At 40.5% G+C, this 26,867-nt stretch overlaps 1 protein-coding gene across 9 annotated transcripts in view; it reads right to left on the reverse strand.

The window, feature by feature from the left end:
- syngap1b (synaptic Ras GTPase activating protein 1b) overlaps window positions 1-26,867 on the reverse strand; it is a 132,319-nt gene that overhangs the window by 76,099 nt on the left and 29,353 nt on the right. For 8 of the 9 annotated variants that reach the window (XM_020609691.1, XM_020609696.1, XM_020609690.1 and 5 more), the window contains exons 2-3: window positions 19,170-19,480; window positions 6,148-6,253 (exon numbers count right to left, since the gene is read on the reverse strand). In XM_020609691.1, coding sequence (XP_020465347.1) covers window positions 6,148-6,253; window positions 19,170-19,480 — 417 coding nt within the window. Of the gene's footprint in view, window positions 1-6,147; window positions 6,254-19,169; window positions 19,481-26,867 lie in introns of those variants that run through there. The other variant, XM_020609698.1, reaches the window with a different exon arrangement.

The following is a 26,867-nucleotide window of genomic DNA, read 5'->3' on the forward strand; positions in this document are numbered from 1 at the left end:
ATTGCAACACCAATTCACTAGAGCAATGTCTCGGGGCACTTTACATAATCAGGTCTAGACTTTACACTATTAAAGGAAAACTCAACAAATCCCCCTTAAGCAAGCACTTGGCGACAGTGGGGAGGAAAACTCCCTTTAATGGAAAAAAAACCTGCAAGAGACCCCGGCTCTTGGTGGGTGGCCTTCTGCCTCTACCAGTTGGGTTCCGTGGATAGAGGAGACAGATAAGAAAAACGTCAGGACACAACAAACACAACACACACAAAAAAAGAGATGGAGCATACTCGGTGAAGTGATTAACAGTGGCTGGAACAAAGAAGGTGACTTAGACTTATTATGCAGTGGAGACAGCCGGGGGGACGAGGGAGGAAGTAGTCAGAGCCAAACTGGAGCGTCTCTCTGTGTCATCTATTCACATGGTGCTAGGGAAGCCCATAAGACTATGGGGCCGCCTTCGACTCGGAAGGTGGCTACTTGGAGGATGAAAGTGAGAGGACAGATAGTATCTGAGTACCAGGAAAGGGGAAACGTTAGCAAGCAGCCCAGTGCTTAGAGAAGAAGTGAAGGAGGGAAGAGTATACTGAACAGAAGGAGGCAGTCCGGTGCCCAGAGAACAAGAAACGAAGGAATGGGATGAAAGTTGTATTTTTAGATCATTGTGTCAATGAGCCATTTCTGTGTGCAAACTCTTTCATCTTAAATTAAAGGATGAAAAAACTGACTTGAAACAGAAACTGAGAAATCTTTGTCTTAGTCTTCTTAACATGACAATTTGATATGACTCATGAAGCTTGTCCCAACAATAACAACAGTTGACAGCCTAACACCTTTTTTCCCAGTCTTAATTTATTCTGTAATTGTTTTATTCTCTTCTTCTAGGGAAGGATGGGCCATGTTGAGTGGGTGAGTGCAGTGAAATGGTGTCAAGCCTGGGAGCAGTGCAGGAACAGGTTACGGGTCATTTGGTGAGACAGAATATAGTAGTGCAGAATGGGAAGGGTTGGGAATAGGCTCAAAAATCTGGTATCCATGCTTATGCTGACAGTGTATTTGAAAGAAGCAGCAGCAGCATGGCAAAACTGCAGCATCCAAGCTGAAAAAATATAGTGAGAAAGTCCCACAATGTAAAGGGCACTGGAACAATTGCTCAGTTGAGTTTGCTTTATTACGACTGTCTGCTAAGCTGAGATGGCTAAAGGAACACGTGAGATCTACAAGGACAACCCGAGGAGAAGTGTCACTGCTGGTGCTGAAAAACTCTGATCTGCTTTGTAGCAGTACAGTTTTCTTCTCCCTGCAGCTAAGTCATTCAGCTAATAAGATTCCTCTGAATAACAGAACAGATAAAGATGAAGTCAATTTACAATATTAGGAGCACAAATTCATTAATAGGGGATTATCAAATCACCTTCTGGAGAGGTTAATGAGGGAGAGAGGGGCAGAAAGTGAAGGTTTTATTTTTGTTAGCTTATGATGCATTTAACTACAGTAACATAAAATGAAGTACAGAGGGCCGTGTCTCATAACGCTATGGGAATAAGTCCTCAAGTGACACATGCCTGTTTTGATCTTTGCACTACAATACTGTTGGCCATGTTACTAACATAAAGCAAAACATCATTGCCTCTTATGTACAACATGTTTGCCACCAGCATCCTGAGAGGTCCTTGCCAAAAGCTTTGTTCACATTTGGTGTCTATGATAAAATGCATTTGGTATCTGCCTAAAATTCCTGTACTCTCATAAGTACATAATAAATACCAACACATCTCAGGTTATAATAAAATTACATAAGGTACCAAACACAAAAACAAACATAACAGGAAGAAACATTTTTTGTCTGGTTGAGACAAGTAATTTTCTCATCACAATTCTGAAATGTTAATTAAGGCCCATATTTGCACAAAGTGCTTATACTGCACGTATCCAGCAAAATTAATGTTTTCATTATACACTAATTACCTCCTCAACTTTGAAATGTTTTCTAGACCCTTAAAAGGTACATGGAAGTGAATGATAAAGGGAAAGGAGTGCATCTGCATCATTTGTGTTGTGACATCAACAGAGGAGCATGAAAAACCATTAACTACTAATCACAGCTCGATTGTAGAGGCCGACATCTTTCATCTGAACATGTTACTACCTCAGACATCCTGCTGAGATTGTTGTCATACGTCTTCATTTATCAATATCATGTAAAAAAATACAGGCTCCTACCCCTGTGTTGAATAATAAATCAAGGTTGATACATGATCGTTGTCACAAGCATATGGATGGGTGTTTTGAGCTGCAGTATCTGCAGTTTAATTTTCTCTCATCACAAAAACATTCTGACCTCCTCCTTGTCGAATCCGAGGTCATGTCTTTCAGTTTTGTGAAAAAAGAATTTCATTCATCAATTTTGGAAAGGAAATGAACGGTCCTAAATGTGCTTAGTGTAAACCTAGTTTACAGGTAGAAACACAGCATAAGCAATGCATTCTCAATTGAATTGCCTAAATAAGGACAGACAAATAAAGCAGCCTGAGACTCGGCTGCACCACCCTCTCTCTTGCTACTCACTTGTCCTGATTATGCCCCAAACTAACAGAAGTAGCTACTGTGGTTGTGTGTTTCTCAGGCGGCAGAACATGGCTACAACCACGAATCAATAAAAATCTGTTGTGTAAATAGACAAATTTAATTGTCAAGTAACTGAGTCTAGTCATGTGGCTGTGTGAGACAAGTCACTGTTACTGAAATAAGTCAAAACATGTTGTGGAGGACTGAAGCTGGGAGCACTATATATTACAGAATGAAAAGAAGATTGTTAAGGACAATACTGCATGAGCACCTGAGGAGAAGATGCTCTGGAGTCATATGGAAAGGGGATCAAACTGCATGGTAAGTAGGCAACGTTAACGTTACACATTGTGAAGAAATGTAAAACTAATAAACTGACTTTACCTAATTAAAATAACTGTATACTAAAAACACTTGTATACTTATGTTAATTTGTGTAGTGGTGGTGCAAATGTGTCTGCATGAGCTCGTTTTTGTCATGAAGTGGTCAGTAAACAATCAAGGCACTAAAAAAAGAAAAAAAGAGTTCTTCTGCCTATTTTTTCCCAGAACAAAATTTCAAGACTATTTTTTAATTGTTGACAGCAAAAAACATCTTGTGTAATGCCTGACATGTCCCACATTCAGTTGGTGACTCAAAAAATATTAAAAATGTCCTCATTCAAGACTTTTATTTGTGTAAATATAGGGAATTTTATAGAATATAATCTGCCAGACATAGCCATTTGTGTGCTTTCTTTTTGTTCCCTAGCAGTTGTGTTGATTCAACTGGATAAATCTTTGAGTTTATGGGCTTGATTAACCCTTTGCACCCTAGAGTCCTGATACCGGGTCTGGTCTACGGGTTTTAGAACCGGCTCAATGGCGCGACTGTCGACAGAGTCATCCTTAAAATGAGTCATTTCTCATTTTGCCCTTATACTTATGGTGCTATTACTGATTGAATTTAACCACCCAAACAAAATCACCTGGGGGTTTTCATTAATTTATTTAACAATTCACTGAGAATAAATGATCTTTTCCTGGAACATCAATATAAATACTACCACTGAAATTGGGATACTGCCCAGTACAACCACAGTGATCTGTTGGCCACTGAGCAGGACCGGCGCAGCACACACCTCCAGTCATATTACACCTTACATGTGCAACAATTTCATTCATTCTAAATTTGCATCTTTTCATTTCAAATTATCCAACTGTGGCCTTGTGACAACCTCCATTTGTTTTTTTGTTGATCTGATAATTACTAAGTGCCTGGGGCCCATTAATTTCTGCTGGCTCTTCAGGCGTAGTCACCACAGATGGTTCATAATGTTGTCATTGCGTTATGGCCTGTAGCATGGCAAAAGTGAATGTCTTTAAAATATGCTTACATATGGGCATTATGAACTGGCATCGCTATGTCAGCATGCTGTGTGAAAACATGGTGGGACCATGTCAGTACTCGACTGCCTAGAGGTCAGACAGCCACTCATATGAAAACTGAGGGAAATATTTATCAAGTTGAACCAGCACAACTGTTTGGGAGCAAAGAGACAGCAGTAACAGCAGAATTATAGATAGAGGACGTCGCAAGGGAGTCCCTTAAAATAGCTGACTGAGACAGAGGTGGAGGGTGAAGGGAGTGGAAGAAACAGAGTGAGACATTTGTAGAGGGCCCAGAGACACTGAGTCAGGCAGCACAAAGAGAAGCCGTCTAAGGGCTGAGCTTTACACAGTCCAAAGAGAGCACAGCTCAATTCAGTTTTATTTGTATAGCACCAAATCACAACAAAAGTCATCTTAGGACACTTTACAAAGTAAGGTCCAGACGTTATTATTAATATTATAGAAGAAAACCCAACAGACAATATCACCACATAAAATCAGAAATGTGAAAGAGCAGGAATAATTTAAAAGCAAAAAACTGAAAGGACTGCAAAAATAAAACATCTAAATGGACTGAAGAAGCAATAGAGACAGAAAATGCAAAAGATATGCATGATTATCATGGTATCAACATATGAATTTCATTTGAAGATAACTGAAAAAGAATCAGTCTGGTAGAAAGGAAACAGCTGCCTTAAGCTCGGAGATGTGATGCTTTTATCTCTGCTGATTCAGAGTGCTGCTAGTAATAGAGTTGCTATGCAACTATCCTATTATTATATGCATGCTAAAAGTACTACAGGTGAATGTGTTTCTGAAAACCAAAATGAACAAGAGGAGTGGAATGAAGCATCGTCCAAAAACATTCTACCAAGTCTTGTCAGGCTGACATATTCAGGTCTATTTTAAAACAATACTCAAATCCCCATATGAATGTTGAAAGAGGGTTTGCTTCCTGTACTCATCCCTGGGCCTCTTTCTTATAAAAATTATGTAGTCTAAAGTTCAGCTGAAACTAATACAAGAATCCATCATTTTCAGTTAGTTTTAGTGAGTGGGTGTTTTCTGAAGCTCCAGTATAATCAGGACATAATTCCCACTTTGTGTTGCTGTCACCCGACTGCTGCTGAGCAAGGAAACAGTGTCCGGAAAAAACAAAGAGGAAATATGGTGCTAAAATGACACTAACTTTGGAAGTTACCCTGCAGGTGTCAAACTCAGACTGCTGAATCCTCATATTAGCTTCGGCTAAACTCTGGAAGGCAAGAATGAGGATTTGTTCACTTACGTTGAACAGGGCCAGTACAGGATAAAAAAAAGAGACACCGGTAACTCTGAAAATATGTGAACCTATCCTTTAAGACATCACAAACAGGTGACAAATGAAAGGAAAGGCCTGAATAAATGAGTGTTCTCTTTCAGGATGACATTGGTCCCCCATCACTGAAAGGTTTGGTGAGCATAAAATGATGTGAATCTCCTCACTTTTTACTTGGTTTTTCCTTTAAAGGCGCACCCACTAAGATTTTACACACTGTCTGATGAACCCAGTGACAATGGGACAGGATGTGGTGTCTGCCCCCCGTGACCCTCTGCTGCCTACAGCCCTTCTGTTGTTATTCCAGCTCCTCTACCCTGTGTTGTCAAAGTACGGCCTGTAAATTAACCCGGCCTGCCAGATAGCAAAGGTTATAAGAAGCGTTTCATGAGCCGCGAGTAGTCATTTCATGCTATGGAGGAGCTCTTGGCAGCTAGAAGCCCCAAACAGTGGATGTCAGAGTGAAGAGGTGGCGTTCTTTTGCACAATGAGACAAAGAAAGAGCAAAAACCAGGGCTAACATCAGTTTGGTTTTTTGAGATGGTCATGATTTTACCTTTGCGATGATTTATTAAGATTTTAAAGTGGGACTCATTTGGGCTTTGTGTCACATTAGCAGTAACCACAGCATTCTGGATTGACTCATTTGCTAAAGAACCGGAGACTGCATTGTGTGCCCTTTGTTGCTACAAGACTTCCATAGGTTACGTCACCATTAGGAAATAGGATGTGATGGGAGGGGCAAAGAGCACTTAGGAGCATCTTATGGGGTCAGTGTTTTGTCACCCATATGTAGCTTAGATTTGAATTTTATTTATTTTCAAAAAAGTGAGACAAAACAAAATAATGTTGGCTGTTTATTTTAAAGGGCTGATAATAAAGGTTTGTCTGCTCACCCATCTCGGGATGGTGCCTTCCCTCAACAGGAACGCTGACTGTCCGCCGCAGTAGCTTGTTCCTGTGAGTCTCTGACCGCCTCTCGCGCATCAGCAGGGGGTGTACCTGCACAGAGAGAGCACAAGGTCAGTACACAAACACACTCCTGAAGTTCTGCATCCTGAATTTATATACAGAATGTGGACTATTTATTGCATTCAAAAAACTACTGTGTTCACACTGTGCTTGATGAATAACTGCAATACAACTGAACTAACTTACAGAAAACAACATTTAACCACCAGAAGTGTTTGTTGAGAATAGACTGAACATTTTAAAGTAGCTGACAACAAACGCATAAACAACTCCATAATCATAACTGATAAACTGCAGAAAGCAACTACTAACAGAATTCAATACGATCAAATTCATCCAAGAAATTTGTTTACAGTTAATGTGGGGTCAGCTTACAACTCACAGGTTACCATTTACAGTATATCATAAGTCTTTGTATGATAAATTGATGTGGAAGAAGCAGAAACTGAAAGTAAACCACATCTCACAGCTCAGCCACATTTGGCCCCGCAGTCCCTGAATATTTAAAGGGAGACTCAGGGGAAAATAAAAAGGAGAATGTGCCACAGTAATCAGAAACATCCCAGTTACACTCAGAAAATACAGCGTGCACTGTAAAGCACAGACCTATAAATCTTGACTGAAAACCAAAATAGCACTGGGCCCCAGTACACCAAAAAACCCCCACAAAGAAGTAAAAAGTGATAGAAGAAACTCATTAGGAGTTTCATTTCAGTACTACCTACTATGATGCATAGAAAATAAAACATTTGTACAATTTCCACTGCTTCCTATATACAGCATGTACATTAATAACAGCTCCACCAAGAATTGTCTAAACGATGGATTTTCACCAACCTGGTGACTGTGTCATGCAGAAATTTATTTAGTTTTTTGGCTCATTGTTTTTGTTTTATGGGCCACAAATTTCACTTTTATGAACTATCAGCAGATAAACCCAGCGTGCTACCTCCCAGGAATGCATGATGGTAACGCAGAAGAAGTGAAGAAAAGTCCCTGCTATTTTGTGAAGTGAATAATAGACATGGGTTCATTAGCTGGTCAAGTGCATGTGAATGTTGCTCTGTGACTGCAGGATGTTTAACTAGTCAATTATGTGTCAAGACCTTAGCCATAAAAGCATAAAGTAATGTGCTACAATTGTGCTTTTTAGTTTGTACAGTGCTTTTATCAAAAGGCCTTTACAATTTGTCCCTCACATCAGTGACAGCAATCAGCCATGGTGGCATTTACCTGCTCTACCTCCTGAGCAACAGCCACCCCTTGCTGCCTTGTTCTCCTGTACCAAAGTGGCCATGCAGCTTTAACGGATAATTCTGAACATGAATATACGGTAGGTATAGGCTTGTGGAGGTAAACTGCAGTCACGTATCCTTACTGGCATAAAAGTCAAGAAATCTGTGGAAATAATAGCAGCCTCTTTTGTTGATCTCATTTTTGTAATACTGTGTGCTTTTGAGGGCGTCCTACTGTGTCTAGTGTCAATGCTGGAACATGAAAGAGCTGGTGTGAACACAGACAGCCAGTGTCAGGAGGTGGTATAACTGCAGAGAGCAGCACAGGATAGTGCAGCCCTGGGGGGTTTTGGGGAGAAGCCAACAACAGTGAAGGACACTGGCAGGTCACACTGAGCCATATGTCCCGCAAGACCGCCAAGTGCCACTCGCTCTACAGGAGCTCCGTTAAGATGAAAGAATGCCAGAGTGTGTGTGTTTATGTGCAGATGCTGCCTGCATCTGTGAATCTGTACAAGAACTTCTATTTGGGACATGCACATGTCTATCAAAGCAAGGGCACTAAATTTCATGCAAACACAGCTTCACTTCAAGCTAATAATCTCCAGTACCATTCTACAGCTGTACCACATCGGGCACATGGACACTCACACATGCACATTAATGCATGTCTCAGTAATCTACCTAAACCAGCCAAGAAGAAGATGCTTCATATCACAGCATCGGAATCCTGTTTAAATGAGTCTCCTTATCCAACTTTATCAGGGACAAGCATCATAAATCTGCAGCCTCTATGATTTGTCTGTACTTCACTGCTTGTGCAACCACAGTATATAAAGCTCCATGGTAATACACTGCTTTCTTGGGATCAACATATTGCTGGATGTGATGAAATTACAGCACAAACTCATTAGAAAAAAACACATGAAGCCTTATATAGTCTTTATGAGTTTGAGAACACAGGCTGTGTACAGTTTGCTAATTTAGTGAGTATCCCTTTTGTTGGGGCAAATACACAGTCAGAGGTTTTACTACTTATCAAGTGTTTAAGCTTTTGGTCCCAAGTGAAATATCATGATAATTATTTGATGGGTTGTTTTGCTTTAACTGTTCACTGTGTAAAAACACATATTTTCCATCTGAATGTTTTAATTAGCTCAATCCTATATTTGTATAATAAAGATTGCTATTTTTAATATAACAGTGTTTTGTAGTTGCATCTGCCTTCACAGTGTTGGAACCTGTCATGATTCTGTCCTGTCTGCTTCTGGTCTCATGCTTTTATTTTGACACTACTTCCTGTCCTCAGCTCACCCTGACTCCCGGGAACTTTATCTCATTACCCACATTGGCTTCACCTGCCTCTCTTTTCAGACACCTCATATAGGCAGCTTCCCCACACCAAGAAGCTGCCAGATTGTTCTTACTCCTATTCAGACTTTCCAGTGTTTTCCTTGCACCTGTTATTCCAGCTCTGACACCATGGATTACCTTGTGACCACCAAGTACTGCCTAACCCCTCTGATTCTGATTGTGTTTTCTGTGTATCAACCTTTGGACTTCCCTTTTTGACCACGCTTTTGTGGATAAACTGGAAATGTTTACATTTACTTATTACATGTATTTTAAAGGGTCTCTCATTGTAATTTGGATATATTGGATAACATTACATTAATAGTGATCTTCACAAAAATAAAATTTACAAGTTTCACAATATACAGGGTGTTCAATGTGACCACCACCTGCCGCATGGGCAACTTGTAAGACAGGAAATAAAAGTTGATTGTGAGTAGAATACTTGTGACTTGGTTGGAGTGTTGTATTACTTTTCCTTAATAAAATATTGTGTAATGAAATCGGTTCATTCTTTTTGAATAACCCTGTATTAAAATTTCACCATGTCACCTAACCCTTGTGAAAATACCTCTCGTACCAGAGTGAAGTTATTAGACCAGAAAAAGTAAGAAGATACGCATCTTCAATCTAAACTCCAGGCTTCTTTTCTCTAATTCTCTCAGCCAGATTAATTTAAAAAACAGCAGAGTGGCCGAGTTCAACTAACTGAATATGCTTTAGCGCCAGTGATAAACAGTAAACCTGAATGAACCTCACATTCTACCAGCTCTTCATTGATCAGGAATGGAAATAAAGCCACAATTGCTTAGTGTAGCTTCATTGCGACCATGTTGCTTTATAGTGTTTCTAAATATATGTAATAAACAAAGTGGTTTCATAATGTCTAACCGAGTGCTGTGCCAGCTCTGAATCCATGAAAGAGTAATCAGGATGGGGGCAATCTCAAACCGCAGGTAATCTCACTGAATGGTTTTACTGTTATTGAAGGGATAGTAATGATTTTCAGCAGGTTAAAGCGATGCTTCTCTCTGTCCAGATTTTTCAGCTGTTGCCATGGAATCCAGAGGAGACAAATGGGGGTCCATTTACTTTTATCTACTGTACAATACGAGTTGTGAGAAGGTCACAAAATAGATGTTTGGTAAGCTGTGGCATTGGTTTATGTCCCTTCTATAAGGACAGTGTCCTCAGCTCTCTTTTCATACTCAAATCAAAATAAGAGGATACAAACATGCATTTCACAATGTGAGCTGTGCACAAATAGCTGAAATTACTGTATCTTAAACCCATGAGTCTTAAAAAGATAAAATCCTGACTAACCATCTTGATGTCAACACTACCTAATTACAAGGAGCTAAATATGGTGATTTTCCTCAGTCACATCGACTTGAACAAGAACAAGCCCACTCTTCCCTCCCCTACCGGTGCCCTGCCCAATGCAATTCATCACTGACACCCTGACTCATTGAAAAGACTCAGAATACCTTTCTACCCCACAAATAAACATCCTGGAGGCAATTTCTTACTCTGCTATGGCAGGATTTGATTGGTCAGACGTCACAGGGTCTGTAGCAGGAGACATAACATCAAGAGTGGGCCCAGGAAGCTGGCAGGCCTGCACTTAGCTTCCATAGAGAGGCAGCATTAGGCTAGCATGCTGACTTTTAACCACTCAAGGCCAACATGTGCCTCATTCATGTTCCATTTAGAGCACAACATACCACAGCTAAAATAAACTGCTGTCCAAAGGCCCAGTTTGGTTCCACCAGAAGCCGCAATGTCCATTAAATCCCACGAGACAGAACAAACCATGTACTGACAATTTTTACTTGAAATAGGTGTTTTTACCATTTCTAAATGGCCACACTTGAAACGTTGCAACAATTGGTTGGGGCAAGTTGCAACAATTGGTACAACAACACTGTTCTAACATCTGACTAGCATGTTGAAGCAGAATGATTAGCCTTTACCAGCAGTGGCCTTAAAAATGCAGATTATTTTTAGAGTAGTGCAAGAGGAATGACCAAAAATGACTCCCTGTAAACACACAAATCCCTTAGATTTTCATATTTCTTGTGTCTGACCGTGACACTACAAAATAAAAATAACTGGCTCTAGGCACCAAGGCAATAAAGGCAATAACAGGGCTAGTTTACCCATCAATGGGTAAAAAACAATTCCAAACTAAACCCGGTGTTAGTGTTATTTTCGTGCTCCTGTTGGCCTTTTATTCAAAATAATCAACATGGTACAGTTGTCAGTGGTTATAATTTACTATTTAAACTTCCATGTCACTATTTGTTACTAATTGTTAATATGCATTTGCAGATCCTTTTAATGTCTGACTGTTTAAGGTAAAACACTGGCTCAAAATAATCATATTTTAATTTGGGTAAATAACATAATAGCAACCTAAAAAATGTAACAGCACATCAGTACTGGGTAAACCTATCCCAGTACTGTAGATCAAACCAGACCATGATGATTTTAAGGGTGAAGATGAACTAAGGCCACAAGGTTAAAGACCATCATTGTCTGGGGAACATGAATATCTTCACCAAATGACGTGAACTAATGAGGACTAAGGTTAGATGATGGATCAGGGGCTTACAAAATCAGGAATCATTCTGGGAACCAAGTGTGGTTGGTATATGGCAGAAGATCTGTTTCTACACCAAATGTTTGATGGGTAGAAAGACCAGATGGACCAAACACTTAGAAAGCTGAAAAAACTGTGGTATCTTACAATGCTGATCCCAATGATGCATCCACTGAGTTCCACTAGCATTTCAATAGATTCTACCATTATCACCAGATGTCTCGACTGACTGCACCTGTCTCTCTCACCTTATGTTTACAACAGATTTTGCTGCTACGGGAACAGTTAAGACTGCTTTTTTTTGTCTAAGCTGCACACAAGCACTTTGCTGCATCTCATCTGGGAAAGAATGTTCTCTCTCAGTTGCTACAATACTATCTTTTTATTCATTTATAAAAGCCAGAGTTAAATTATGATTAAATTCCTTTAACGCATGCCATTTTCACCTTTGGCTGAACCATTTCTTGTCACTTTTCTGGTGTTTATACAAGTATATAGGATGGACGAATAAACCAATGCCACATACTACAGCATTTATAGCTTATGCTGGCTGCAATGCCAGTCTATAGAAAAAACAACGAAGTACACCCAGAACAGCACAAAACAACAATACATAAATAGCACAGCCTTAAAGAAATCATACAATACAATAAGGACAAGTCTGTCTTTAAAAATTGTTTCAATTTGAGATTGCAGTATTCCCAGTCATGACCCATTTTGATGTCTGTGGGTAAAGAGTTGATCATATGTTGATTCCCTGAATAGAGGAAACTATTTAAAGTGCACCTCATGTTATTGAGAGACACCACCGGGTCACTGACCACCTTAGGAACCTGCTTACTTAGGCATTTATAGATGTTTAACATTAAGAGATTGTGCAGTATCAACATATTTAATTTCTTGAGAACATGACAGGTTGATAAACAGCTGTCTCTCTACTGGAGTAACTTGGGTCTGTCCAAAACAGTCAATTACAACACTTGATCACAAAACAGATCCATGACTGAATCCATCACAAGTGTAAGAATATCTGAAGCTGCACATTTCATTTCAGTTTCTGGGCCATGTATGAGCACCAGTGGTAGAGCAAACAGTTTCATCCAGTTTGAAATGTAAATTGTCTGCCTGGTGGAGTTAAGCATCCATCATAAATGTTACAATTGGCAGCAACCAAAAATCAATCAGTGTTTTTGAGGATTTTAATAATAGGAAAATTAAAAACAAACACATTCATCAAATATTAGTCAGAACCCAGCAACATACGAGACAGATGACAGTCTGAAGCGAAGGGGCTGGATAGAGTGGTGGTGGTGTTGGAAGAGGGGGGCAGGGCGTAAGACCTGGTGGAAAAGGAGGAGGAGGGAAGGGAGTGCCATTGATCAGAGGAGGGGGGCGTTTTTGTTCATCTTGACAGGTTGAGTTGAGTGATGCTGCAGGCTGGCTAGCCCATATGTCTCTACTGCTTCCTCAGGCCCAGCTGTGAGGAGCAGGAGTGTCTGTCGTGATGCTGTGTATGAGTGTGTGTGTGTGTGTGAAATAAATGTGTGTAATGTGCAACAACTGTGCAATCCATTATTTCTTAACAGGGCAGTAATCAGGCACTGCTGGATGTCTAACTCTGGCTCAAACAACAACAACACACACCTCCACATAAATGAACCTGCATTAGGACACACGCAGGAAATAATAAATTTGGCCATGCACCTGCACAAATTCAGAAATAAATTTATCCTTGGCTTGACACACACAACACACAAACACCTATGTGTGTGTGTGTATATATATATATATATATATTATACACGCACGCACGCACACAGATTCGTGCACTCGTTGGGTGGCAGAGCTGCCCAAAAAGCATGGTTTGTCCTTCAGACCGTCACTAATATCCTTTCAGAGACAGATGATCCTCCTCCTCCTCCTGACTTCAGGCTACAGTGTTCAAACACACAGTACTCTCAGATAAAACACACACACAAAGTAAACAGGCCAACAAGGCTGACATTTTGACCCTCTTTAGCCTTTCAGATACAAAACCAGTGGAAGCTCATGGTCCGTTATTTGAATGTCTAAACAGCACATTGGAGATAATTATAATTTTAACTGTACATGTGACGTAGTATATATAGGTTTTCATGGAAAATGGGCTGTTGGCCATTATAATATCAAATTTGACTATTTTCTTTGTTTGTCTTTGTTTTATTTATCCAGGGGAGGTTGAAACTGTTCCATAACCCTCCAAAAAAATCATATTTCAATCTAGATAACAGCATATTATCTTACATTGACCCAAAAACATAAAAAATGTTGAAAGCAATGTTCATAAAAACAACATGATGCAAATAAGGAGGAAAACTGTGACCTGTGCTTTGTTTACATGCAGTTTACTTATTATGCAGGCAAAATGCATGGTGAGCAAGACTAAGTGATACTTGTTTACAGTTTAAAAAATGCTGAGGAAAGTGAAAAGGCGATAAACATCTAGCTAACAGAAAGAAGAATATAGGCTTTTCTACTGTTGTACTGCATTGCCAGTCAAAATCCTGGACACTTTCCCACTGAATTCAGTGGAAAAGTGTGAATAAGACCTTCAAATAAATACTTAAAATGCAAGTCTTAGTTGAGTTGGTTTGTACTTGTACAGTAGACGCTAAGTGCATGGGGAAAGTTCAAACCACCCATAAGTGTCCACTCCCACAGAGATAGGTCTGGCCAAGTACACTCCTCTTTAAAAATGATAAATAGCAGTGGGTTGCTTTTAAGGTCATGGAGAGCTGGCAGTTGCTTCTGGTAAGATGTCAGAAGACAAATTAGGCCTAGTTTCCCTCTTTTTCTAGGTACCTCCAAGGAATTGGAGGAAAAAACTGTACACTATCCATAGGGATAGGTGAATTAATCAAAGCCCTGAGATAAAAGCCATTTAAACCCTTGTATGGATGGAATGACCTTTAGAAAAATGTTTTATTTCTGAGTGAGCGACAATTTTTATTTAAATGGAATGTAATAGTTACTCATATACCAAAGACATCTTTGTTAACATCACCTCAGGGATTCAGGTAAGCCGTCTCACTAAAACAGTCAACCTTTCTCCTTTCTTCTGCGAGTCGCTGCCCACCTACATTTATTACATAATTAATCCCTCCAACTCCCACATGACAGCCACCTGAATGTGCTCTCTGGGGTCAGAAGCAAACATATCATCACTGCTAAGCCACTGCTCATGCACAGTAATGACAGCAGCTACAGGTTGAGGTTGCAGAGGTGGCTTGTCTGCAGACTGGTTCATGCACTAATGTTTTCAAATTCAGAACGGCCAAAGGATGGTAGCACTTTAACTGCAGAGGGAAATGTGCTCAAGTACTGCATCTACTTCTCTGTGTTATGTTAATATTTCCTGTGAGATGGGAGGAGGAGGAGGAGGAGGAGGAGGAGAGGATGCCAGGCAGCCGTCTCTGCCAGCCCTCTCACTCCCCCTGCAGGACAGAAGGAGGCAGATCAGCCTGAAGAGAGATTCAGCACTGAGGAAAATAGGAATGAATATTCACAGATCAAGATCTCACAGATTATTTTAAAAAGTCAATATCGGCCCAGGAAACTCAATACAAATTCTTCTCATTACTGACTTTTCCCTTGGTTGAATTAGTGAGGAGGCCTACTTCATTAAACTCTAAATTCTTAAATTTGAACATCTAACACTTTTAAGTGAAATATGATCCAGCTTTTACATTTGATGTCCAAAATCAAACTAGTAAAGGTGTAGCTAACAATACATTTATTAATTAATCTGCCAGTTATTTGCTGGAGTAATTGTTTAGTCAAAAAAAAAAATCAGTAAGAGCCCTAAAGTGACATCTTCGCACCACCTGTTTTGTCCCACCAACAGTGAAAAGACCCACATAATCACTTCATTTGCTTCATAAATGACCACAAAAAAGCAGCAAATTCTCACAATTTTGAAACTAGAAACAGCAAATATTTGAAGGACAAGTGTTAAGACCATTAAAGTAGCAGTCGACTGATTCATCCACTATTGGTTCCAGGTCTACCAACTATAATCAGCCTAAGATTCTGTTTAAAGTCATTAGTGTAACTATTATTTCAATTATTGATTCATCTGACATTTTCTCAATTAATCTTGATGTGAATTACAGGTCATTATTGCAATTTCATAAAGATAAAGGTGACATCTTTAAATTCCCTATTTTGTCAAGCAAACATTCCAGGTCCCAAAGAAAACCATATTTACTTTTACATAAGAAAAGGAAAACTGAAAATCCTCACAGGAAAGCCAGAAGCTGGAGAACATTTGGTGTTTTTATTACCAAACTAATTAACCAAATTTTAACTAAATTAACTAAATTAATTTTAGACTTATCTTCCTTCTTTCTACTGTTTGTCCTACTGCTCCAACACATATAGCAAAATATTACTGAATACCAATATGTAAATATGGAATGACACAGGAACACAGTGTACCATTTGGCCAAAAACTACTGTGACTGTATCACAGAAGTGTTAATTTTGCACCATAATTTTTTTTTTTTTTATTATTCTAATCCTGAGCCATGATGACAGAAACAGAGTAACGCTAAATGACATTTTCTGCTGCTTCAGGCTGCAGGCTCGCTTGTTTTCTAAGTAACACAGTGCTTAAGCTGCACTGGAAAGAGTTGTCTACCACGCACACACAGAAGCTCAAGGGAGATAGTGTAGAAGTCACTTATGTGAGTACTGAGGGGGGCAGGGGGGGGACAGGCAAAAGAGAGCACTAATTATATGTGGCATGTTATGCTTCGTCATTTTTAATTTCACAGGCATTTCTGAAACTTTCAAGGGTATTTAGCCCTGGATACACAGTGTCAAAATGTCACTCAGACATCATCTTCTCAGCATATCTATTATTCTTGACAATTAAACCGAACCAAGGGTGTTGACATGTCACTGAGGGTGTAATTTCACTCTAGTCCTATGAAGTGCCTGCACTCCGTCACTAGGAAACAATTCAATGAACCCAACACAACAGGTGCCAAGAGGCACACAGACACACGATTAACAGAAATTCTCATAGTGACACATTTTAGACAGAACAAAGGGGTCTTTGTTCCCTGGAGTGACACCTCAGCTCTCTCAGGGAGGACGTCCTTCCTTCAGCTTTCTGATGGCTGTCATTCATAAAACAAACTAACCAAATAAATAAACAGAGTGGCAAGTGAATGGCGCTGTGAGGAGCCTGGTGACAGGTGGCCTGTGGGAAAGCCAAAGACTGCTGCCAGTCAGAGACAAGGAGAAGGAAGGGGGTAGAACAGGGGTGAGCAAATGAGGTGAAGAGGTAAGGCCAAAAGAGGCTGAAAGTATAAAAGAGAGATGGACAGGGAAAAGGGGAGGTGTGCTAGCAATGAATATAGAGACATAAGGAGAGAAAGAGAGACTGAGCATTGTACAAGAGAGAGGAATGTGAACATAAGGATTAGATAAAGAGAGGAGAGAACAAAAGAAAAGGTAAGAGAGATGGATCAATGGAGGGAATTAAAACAAGGATTGATCCTGGAGGATGCAAAGGTACAAGAAAGGGAGGACAGGTTGGACAGGTGATGCTGAGCTCAAACAAGCAGAAAACCAGAGAGGCATATAATTAAGACAGGCAGATATGAAAATGTGCAGGAAGCAGCAACACGGCTGGTGAGAAAGAACGAGGTCCTCCACTGAGCCTGCATATCTCTGCTATAGAAACATACATCATGATTGCTTTTTTGTTGAGGCACTGAAGCCATCTAAAAGGAATAGAATTAAATTGAACGGTGAGCATGTATGTGTGTGTGTGATGAGACCAAAAGAGAAACACCCTTTCCACATGAAGTGAGAGAGAGGCATGAATATTTAAAGCCTCTTGCTGTCTCCGAGGTGACGGCTATCAGCACGTCAGTCCTGCCTGCGATCCATTCACAGCTGCTGCCTTATTGGCACAATTAGACAGGGATAGGGCTTTGATTAAGTGAGCTGGGCTCTCCATCCAGTCCCCACATTGCAACACGGGTCTTTTATCGGGATCACAGCATGCTCTATTCCTCTGAGTGATCACAAACTGAAATACAATTGGCAGCCGTAGACACACACAGACAGACACACACACACACTACAGTTAGGTCACCATCTGTTTGCTTTGGTCACATAAAGATTCATTATTTTATTGATGCACCAACATAAGAATTTGCTTTGGTGCCAGGCCTAAATCATATATTAATATACAAAAACTACAACAAACAATAAGGCAGATAAATTACAATATGAATAGGATAAAACACCAAAAATATTAAAACTAATATACACTGCCACATGCAAGGCAATCGGTATATGGTCTCACAACAGACCTCTATTTGAGGAGGTGACCAATGGAGTTTTACTAGGGTCTGTTCCAGTAAGAGTGGTGCCATAAATCTGCAGGTTTAAGCTGTAATTCTGTGTGTAAAAATTCTTTAGTTCCAAAGTAGGGGTAGAATAGTTGAAGAACAGTACCCTCTCCTGGCCTGAAGAGCAAGATGACATCTTATTCCCAGCCAGCAGGAGGTTTAGTAATGCGCTGTGTTTGGTGAATCAATCCACAAACAGTTGATCAATAGTAACATACTGCTGTGTTCATTTTAAGTAATTTGAAAAATCCAATGAGTCTACCTACTGCTGGGTAGTTTGTGAATCAATAAAGTCGTATGATCATAGTATATGTTCTATTCTGAAAAGTGACTAAAGTTATCAAATTTATGTAGTGGAGTAAAATGTATAAGAATTAACTCTGAAATGTAGTGAAGTCAAAGTATGAAGTAGCAGAAAATGAAAATACTCAAGCACAGATACCTCAAAATTGTACAGTATGAGTAAATGTACTTAGTTATTTTCCACTGTCAAAAACTGCATTCTGCTGGTTTAACATCAACAGTACTCACAGTGAAAACACCTATCTCCCTGTGTGTTAACAATGGTGGGTAAAAAAAAACCCTGATAAACCAGTCCTCCAGAATACTACAATACTACTTTCATTAAAACATTAACAAGTTTCCAAACATAGTCAGCTTTGCACAGAATTATCAACTGCACTTAATACTGAATCCCCAAAAGCGAGCCTGAGGCGACAGTGATCCAAGGAAGCTCGAGCATCTGGGATAGGCTCTCTCTCTCTCTCTCTGACCTCCTTTAAACAGGCATCAGCTGAAAAGTAGGTGCACAAAGTCTGTGTAACAAGCCATGCTGAGAACACCATCGACCTGCAGTATGTTTTAGCCAAAAGGACACGAGGAAGTATTTTGTGACACTTCTATGTCTACAGTATGTCATGTTCACAACCCAGAGTATGAATACACCTCACATACTGATCTCTTTCAAACTCTAGTTGTTAATGAGAGCTGAGAATAGACAGCATTATTTATAAATCAGAATCAAGTATATAGTCTGATTCTCAAATCAATTTTAGAAACTTTAATTGATTCACTATTCCAGTGATTTTTCAAAACAAAAATAAATGTGATACGCTGCTGCTTAAGTTAATCAGCAGATTTAATCATAATGACATCTATTGAAAGTTTAAACTTTTGATCCCAGATAAACTCAGACATAACACCTTTCACACTTTGACCCCCAGACACAGATTCAAGAGGTTCACATGATAAAAATAACAAGAAACTCATGCCTCAGTTTTAACCATCATCCCCTTCTGTGTAAAACCAGTGTCGATGTCAGTGCATTCCTGGTGTGTGGGGTACTATACCTCCTCCTGGTCCAACATGTAGAGCTGATTTCCGGAGCTCACACGGAGACGGGGGTTCCAGTGGTCCTGGGGTTGTGGGTCGTAGATGACACGCTCGTGCAAAGGGCGGCTGTAGGAAGGACGGTCGAAGGAAGGACGATCGAAGGAAGGACGGTCGAAGGAAGGACGGTCGAAGGAAGGACGGTCGAAGGAGGGATGGTCGTAGAAGGGACGTTCGTGAGCAGGACGACTGAAGGAGGGATCGTGGAAGGAGTGGGCGTGGGTGCGATGATGGTGATGATAATAGGAGGGGGGAACGGCACACCTTGCATCTGTGCAGGAGAGAGACGGGTCAGGGGTGGGGGTGGGGTTAGTGGGAGGAAAGAGAAGGTCTGTTAGGATCACTGGTAGGAGGGCTGTGAGGCTGCGACACATCTGTCCTCATGACACTGTGTCAGATGTCATTAGACTGAGTTTTACAGGTCTGCTGGAAAGATGTCAGACATTACTTAAACAGTAATTAACCCCCGCAAGTCAGTGAGCGGAGAGTGCCAGAAAGAGATTCTGGAGTTTTAAACGATTTAAAGAACATTTACCAAGCATGATGCTCAAAGTGCTTTCAAAAGGCAGGAAGATAAACAGTGAACTCCTCACTAAACAACCCCCCAACACCAACCTAGTGTAAAACTATCTGGGAGGTTATGTACCATCTAAACAGATGAGATGTAACACCTCAGTTAGTGAGCTTTAGAGGTGCTAGAACAGGTAGGTTGGTTTTTGCTTTTTAACCTTTGACAGAGGCAGGCTAGCTCTTTCCCCGTGTCTCAAGCCTTTATGTTAAGCTAACCACCTTTTGGCTTCTTAGTTATCAGTCATATCAGAAGCAATTGGAGCCAAACTGGGCTCACCTCACCTCTATTTCATGTTTCATATAATTCACTGGTCCAGACAAAATGCACTGTGCTTGTTTTCCTAACCTCAACCCCAGTCACACAAAAGAGAAAAACTAAAACGTTGTTCCTGCAACAAATTTTAAGTGGCATGAGCAAAGCAAAAAAGGCATTTGAACACACTCCAGAATTAAATAAAACAGAGGGTACAGCTCCCATCACACTGTTAGATCTTCATTTATAAGCGGAAGACACTTGATAGTGTCTCTGCAAACACACCCATTAGATATGAAAGACTATCTCTGTTTTATAGTCACAGCCAAAATGATAAGTGTCTAATTGAAGAAGTCCTAGATTCAGCTCAACACCAAAATCCAATCATCTGTTCCTTGGCCTGAGGATGTCCTGTCCACCAAAATGTATCTGTTCTCAGGTGTCTATATCCTGCAGACAGTCAGAAACAGAAACTAAACTATAATCTCCTCAGTGTAGGTACAAATCATTTGTGACATTATCCCCGTTTCTGAGGATCACTGAAGTAGAAGTGGGGAAAAAAATTTCAAATGATACCTGGCGGCTCTGCCTCAGAAAATTAATGAAACTGATGACAGTATTGGAGACACTAATATGAATTTTATCCATGTTTGAGATATGTGAAAAATCACTTTTCTCCCATTAAATTTAATTGATATTAGCAGTGTTTTGTGCCCATTGGTTACAATACTATAACCTACAGAATGAAAATACATTAAAGACTTTTCCACCCTCATATTTCCCCATCTCTTTCTCTGTGACTCACTCAGTCCAGTCACCCTTCTGCATCTAAATTGCCTCACTTAATGCATCTGTTGTTATAATATTGACCTTGAATTTCATGTCCTTCCTCTCAAGTCTCTTTATTATCAATGTTTAATACTGAGATGGTTTTATTTCTTTTCCATGAAGCAAAACATCTTTCATATGCTTCCCATTACGCCACAGAGCGTGATATAATTTTACAAAAGCAAACGACTTGAGGCAGTTCTTTCAGTTTATCCCAACTGATACTAGAATTCAAAGACTATAGTTCAATAGGGCTGGAAAAGATGTTGCCACAAATACACTGTCAACAGGCAGGGTCCACTGTACCTGTTTAAATCTGCTCCTGATATTCAAAATAAAAACATGACAGTAACTCCCTATAGGACAAATCACCTCTGGGGTAAACATGGTAAGAAAGATTTCTGCAGTTGGCTCATACTATACCTACTGTACCAAGGAAAACCCAAATTCACACTTACAACATGCAGGCTGTACTATAGGCCAGAACACACATGCAAAACACATTTCACACATACAGACAAGGAGAGAGAAAACTGCTGCTTATCTGACACGCACACAACAAAAGTAGATCCAAGCTACAGCCTCCAGTTGACACTTTAAACTGATGTGACCACTGACCCTTTTATTAATAGGCATTTGGCATATGAAAGACCACTGAGGCTCTGCAGTCTCTTCTGTTGAGTCAACCAGAAAGAGCCACCTGCATCCCACAATGCAATGCTACAGCATGTCATAACTAATCGTTTTACTGCATCATTGCTTCTCACATTCTCCCAGACAGTTCATGGCTTAGATGCTTCTCCACACCCAGTCATAACAGTGACAATTCACCTGAGCTTCAGCTTCATGTTTGAATGAATCCAACTGCTGAAATAGAGTTGAGCTCCTAAACAAGCACAGCTAATTAATACGGACAATTCAAAGAATAAAATGAAGTGGAATATGGAGAGTGGATGGGTTGGGGGGGGGGAACATGGAGGCTGGAGGGTCACACAGTTGTGCTAAAATGAATGTGATGCGAGTTGGATGATTACTTCGAACACTCCACTACCATTTCATTCAGTCCTACAAAGTTGCACATCTACAGGATTGGAAAAAATGCATCATGAATTCATTGGGGAAACTCAAGGCCATGAATATGAGCTGCTGTGAAGGGGGTACATTAAAAGGTTACGATAGCCTCCGTTGAGCATTTGTGCTGATGCAGTTTGAAAAAATGCAAGCAGCATGAAGAGTAGAAAGAAAGACAAGGGGGTGAGCAAGCAGGAAAAACATTTAGGGGACTCTGGGCCGCTGGCTGAATTTGTCCCAGGCCTTCCACTAAAGCTTATTCTCATGATAAAATAATTCATCATATATTTTCTTGATTGATTTTTGCCTATAAAACGTCAGAAAGTTGAAAATGTCCAAGGTGATGTCATCAATGGTCCCATTATGTCCAACACCAAAAATAGTGACTTTACTAAATTCTCACAGTTGAGAACCTGGGACTATTTTTGCTTGAAGACGGGCCTCAGTGACTAAGCTCACATTTTCACCCTCAGCTTTTTAATGATCTTTCACTGTGAAGACCAAAAATATTTCATATAGATGTCAGATTTAACCATTCTATACAAATAAAATCTTACTTTACAATACAGTAGTGTTTCTCTATCATACATGAGGGCGTCTCTTGTCTGGAAAAACAAAATGATGCTTATGGAAGCAACACTAACAGATTTTTATCCTATCAGATGATTGAAATACTCTAACTCTGCAGTGCAGTTGAGAAAGAAAGCACAATAAAGCTCAGACTTATTTAGTGAATGAATCGCAACAATGCATTTTCATGACCAGCTAAAAAGTATTCTAAGGTTTTACAGTTTTTCTAATGTGCCTTTTTAAAAGTAAAGAGGAAGTGTAAAAGCATCACTGTAGTTGTTAGCACATCCTGGGGAACAGACAGTTATGGTGATCTATTCTTGTTGACTTGACTATTTTTATGAACTGTTTTTTATTCTGAGCATGTCAACTTAAAGACAAACTGTAAAAGCAGACGGGATACATGCTGGGGAGGTGTACTTTGGGTTTGATCGTTACCACAACCCTCCCTCTATAAATAGCACCTATGCCCTTGACCCTGAACTTTGCAACAAAGCCATAATGCTTATATATCCACTGGGGGATAGCATTGTGAGGCATTCACAGCCCAACATGTACTACTCTACTGTGGGACTACCTCCCATTAAGGGTCTGTGAAGCACATAATTTCAATTAGCAGTTTCATTTTTCTGTCTGTCCATTTGTATGTACAGAGTGCAAAGACACAGCTCCATGCTACGTGAATATACTCTAACAATTTGGCACGAGCAGAAATGCTGAGATGCCTCTTTTCTCAGCCTCACTCTGTCTTTTATTTGCTCTCTGTACAGTTTGTCCCTTGCTCTGCTTTTGTTCCTCCCTCTCCTTTCCCTCTCAGTGGGCTCTTTTCCTTTTTCTGCATCCTTAGCAGTTTACAAAGAATAGTGCCATGCACCAATCAGATGGCTGGTCAGCCTTAGTCAACACTGTCATTACTGGAACCCAACAGGCATAATGTTGATTTGCACACATCACTGAGCTCCAAAACAGTGCTAAAAATAAAGCATGCAATATCCTCCGGCCACATGGGGCCAATAATGTACTCCTGCAAGCATGGCAAACCAAAGCGTCTTACTTTTTAGGCAAGAAGGCACCACACAGTGCATGTAATTACAGTGACCTCAGCTGCACCAATATCACACTTCGCACCTGACTCACTAGACAATATACCAACAGAATACACATGTGATTTCGCCAAGCATTACTACCTGGGTGGTGGGGAGAACACATGCAGCCCTGCACTTTGACAAGCTACGAGTCAGTGTGGTACATATGTGCAGTACAGTAGGCTCCTGTCAGTGCCGAGTCAACGGGGGATGTCAAGTGTCAGAGGCCCAGAAGTGCTGAACAAGCACACTGGTCATACCCTCATCCTCTTCAGTATGCTGTGAAGGAGAAACTCCATTTCATTAATCTCACATTAGTTTTGGCCATGTTATTGGATTGGCATGAGCATGCAGCACAATAAATAACAATCTACATTTAGAAATCAGACTTTGCTTCATTAAAAGGTAATCAGTATCATTTTCCTGCTCCATAGCACAAAATGACCCAAATATATCTGGGGGGGGGGAATGATGATAAATTTGTTGATCGATGCCAATGATTACCTCACAGGGTGGCGAGACCTCTGGCTTTCAAAACTCAATATCCCGCTTGCACAATATCTCACCACCTCCCCTACCACAAGTCATCTATGGTGTTATAAGCAATCAAGTTATTTTTCAGCTAAGAAAATGACAGAAACATTGCCATTACAGCATTCTGCATCATTACTCCACCTCCACATGTTTTTTGGATCTCTACATTAATTGGGTATCTCTACTGTGAAAATGTGACTTTACTTGTGCCAGTACAGGCTATCATCACTCAGAGGTGGGGTCTGGGATAGTGTCAGACCTGAGTAGGAGATTAGTTGCATCTGTGTTGCTATAGCTGATTAATTCATGTAATTTTAATGATTACATTATAAAACTAGTTTTTTGTAGTTATAGTGAATATAATGACAGTCCCTTGATGTCTAATCTGTTTTGCCTTTGCCTGTTTATGCTACACAACAGCAAACCAGAATCCACAGTGTATTAAAATAAAATGACACAAGCACACATTTAGTTGTGGGACTTTGGTTAAGTACATCTATCTGCTGTAGCCCACAGTCAGCAAATGTGGTAGCAACATGCTGTTAATCTGGCTGTTTTTGCTAGACTGAATAGATTTATCAGTGTATAATGCTCACTGGAGTATTGTACACATGGCACATCCCGAACAGCAGAACATTGTTCTCCCAGCTATAAATTGACATTGGATGATCCCATGCAGAAACAGAATGATATTGCAGTCCTTCATCTTCTCCAGGCCTGAGGGTAGATATGTCTTCATATCTTTTTCAACTGTGCCTCAGCCTTAATCAGAAGGAAAAAAACAAACAAACAAAAAAACAAAACAAAACAAAACTTATGACTCAAAGCAACAATGCACTTAAAGAGGCAGGCTGATTACCAACACTGCTGTGTGCTTGGTAAACCTTAGGACTAAATGCCACCTTGTGTGACTTCTCTCTGACCTGAATTAGCCCTTTGATGACTACCATGTTAACTTCCAGTCATGTACTATGCTGTTGTGTGAGCTAAAACTTGCACTGGCTTTATGTCTCTATGCACTGGCCCTTTATACACCACTGTGTCAAAACATTTTACATAAAGAATGGCTCAAAAAGATGGTTAATATAAGTGGCCACCCACAACGACAAACTAACAGACTCTTCAGTGCTGCTAGCTCATTAGCAGGGGCGTGCCCATCAAAACTTCTCTCTTGAGAACAATTCCAGATGAGTACATTGCAATTTTTTGCCTCATTTTAGCTTCACAGCCTGCAACTGTAAACTACCTGCTCAGCACTAAATAGTGAAGAAACAAAGTTGTCAACTAGCTGGTGAACATATTCTTCTCAAGAGATGGTGGAGACCAAAACACAGCCATAAAGAGAGTGAGCATTAGACTTGCAATGAGGCCAGAAACACGACTAAATGAATGATCATGTTGCAGATTTTTGGCTCGATGTTTAAGTAGGCAACTGTATAACATGATAAACTGAAAATACCATTTAAAGTTTTTCAGTCTGTTGTGGAGTTTTTCTGCCTCCTGGTGGCCAAAGCAATGAGTTAGTGGCTTTAAAATATACCCAGAGACTGTTACTATTGTACACTGGAGTCACCAGTCACTTCCTGGATCTGCACTTTCCCTCTCTACCTACTCCCTTGCACTAAACACTGATATCCACCTTCCCCTCAGACTGATACCATCTAAAGTACTTCCAGTTTTGCACTCAATGCAGTGCACGGGAATGTAAGGAAATGTGTGGATGTATGTGCAGACTGTGTGTAATAAATATGTAAAACTGCTCTTTGTATACAGTCAACCTATTATGTGAATCCAGGCAAAAGCTTTTTAATTTCACACACTACAGTGACTCTATCTCAACTATGGAGACAACCATGAGGGAGGAGATGGTGGTAAAAGTGTGTGTCTGTATACTCTAAGTACATAGTGTGTGAGAGAAAAAGAAAAAAAGTGGAAGAGAGAGTATTCTCACCTATCAGATCATTCACCCAGCCCTTGCGCTGCGCGTCCCGGGTTCCCCATTGCTCACCCAGAGCGTCCACACGGCGTCACTGTTGCTGCGCTGTTAGCGCCTTGAATCCGCCCCCAACTCCACCACACAGGAAACAAGGTTACTGCCCAAGAGATGTCACTTCCGAAACACCCACTCCCGCTCGCTTGCTCGCACTCGCTCCCTCACGCCCCCAGCCTATTACCATGACAACCGAGAAAAGAATAGAATATAAGTGAGTGTTAAAGAGATAGAGGTATCAGAGAGAGACAGGGAAAAAGAGGAATGAAAAGAAAGACCGAGGGGAGGACAGAGGGAAAAAAAATGAGGAAGAGTGAAGAAGAGGTGAGGGAGAGAATGGACAGTGAGGGAGAGGCGAATGAGTGGGCGGGGAAAGTATGTATGACAGCAGAGAGGATGAGAGATAAAGAGAGAGAGAAAGAGAGAGGAGGCATGTGGTGGGATGTGATTGGGGGAAAGGGAGGAAGAGAGATGTGTAGATGCCGTGAAGAAGAAGAGAGAAATGAAGCGATGAGAGGCAGAGAGAAGGAAAGAGGGAAGGAAGGAGGACACTTTTTTGGGAATAGAGAGCCCACATCTTGTTCCCATAGCAACACAGTCATCCATGCAATACTGACTTGTACCTCCCTCTCACTCTGTTTCTGTCTCTCCATCCCTCCCCCTCTCCTTTTCCTTTCCATTGCTAACTATACACACACACACACACACACACACACACACACACACACAGTGCGCACAAGTTCGCACTGAGTACGTA

Source organism: Monopterus albus, unplaced genomic scaffold, assembly GCF_001952655.1.
Source record: "Monopterus albus unplaced genomic scaffold, M_albus_1.0 scaffold101.1, whole genome shotgun sequence".
Lineage (NCBI taxonomy): Eukaryota > Metazoa > Chordata > Actinopteri > Synbranchiformes > Synbranchidae > Monopterus > Monopterus albus.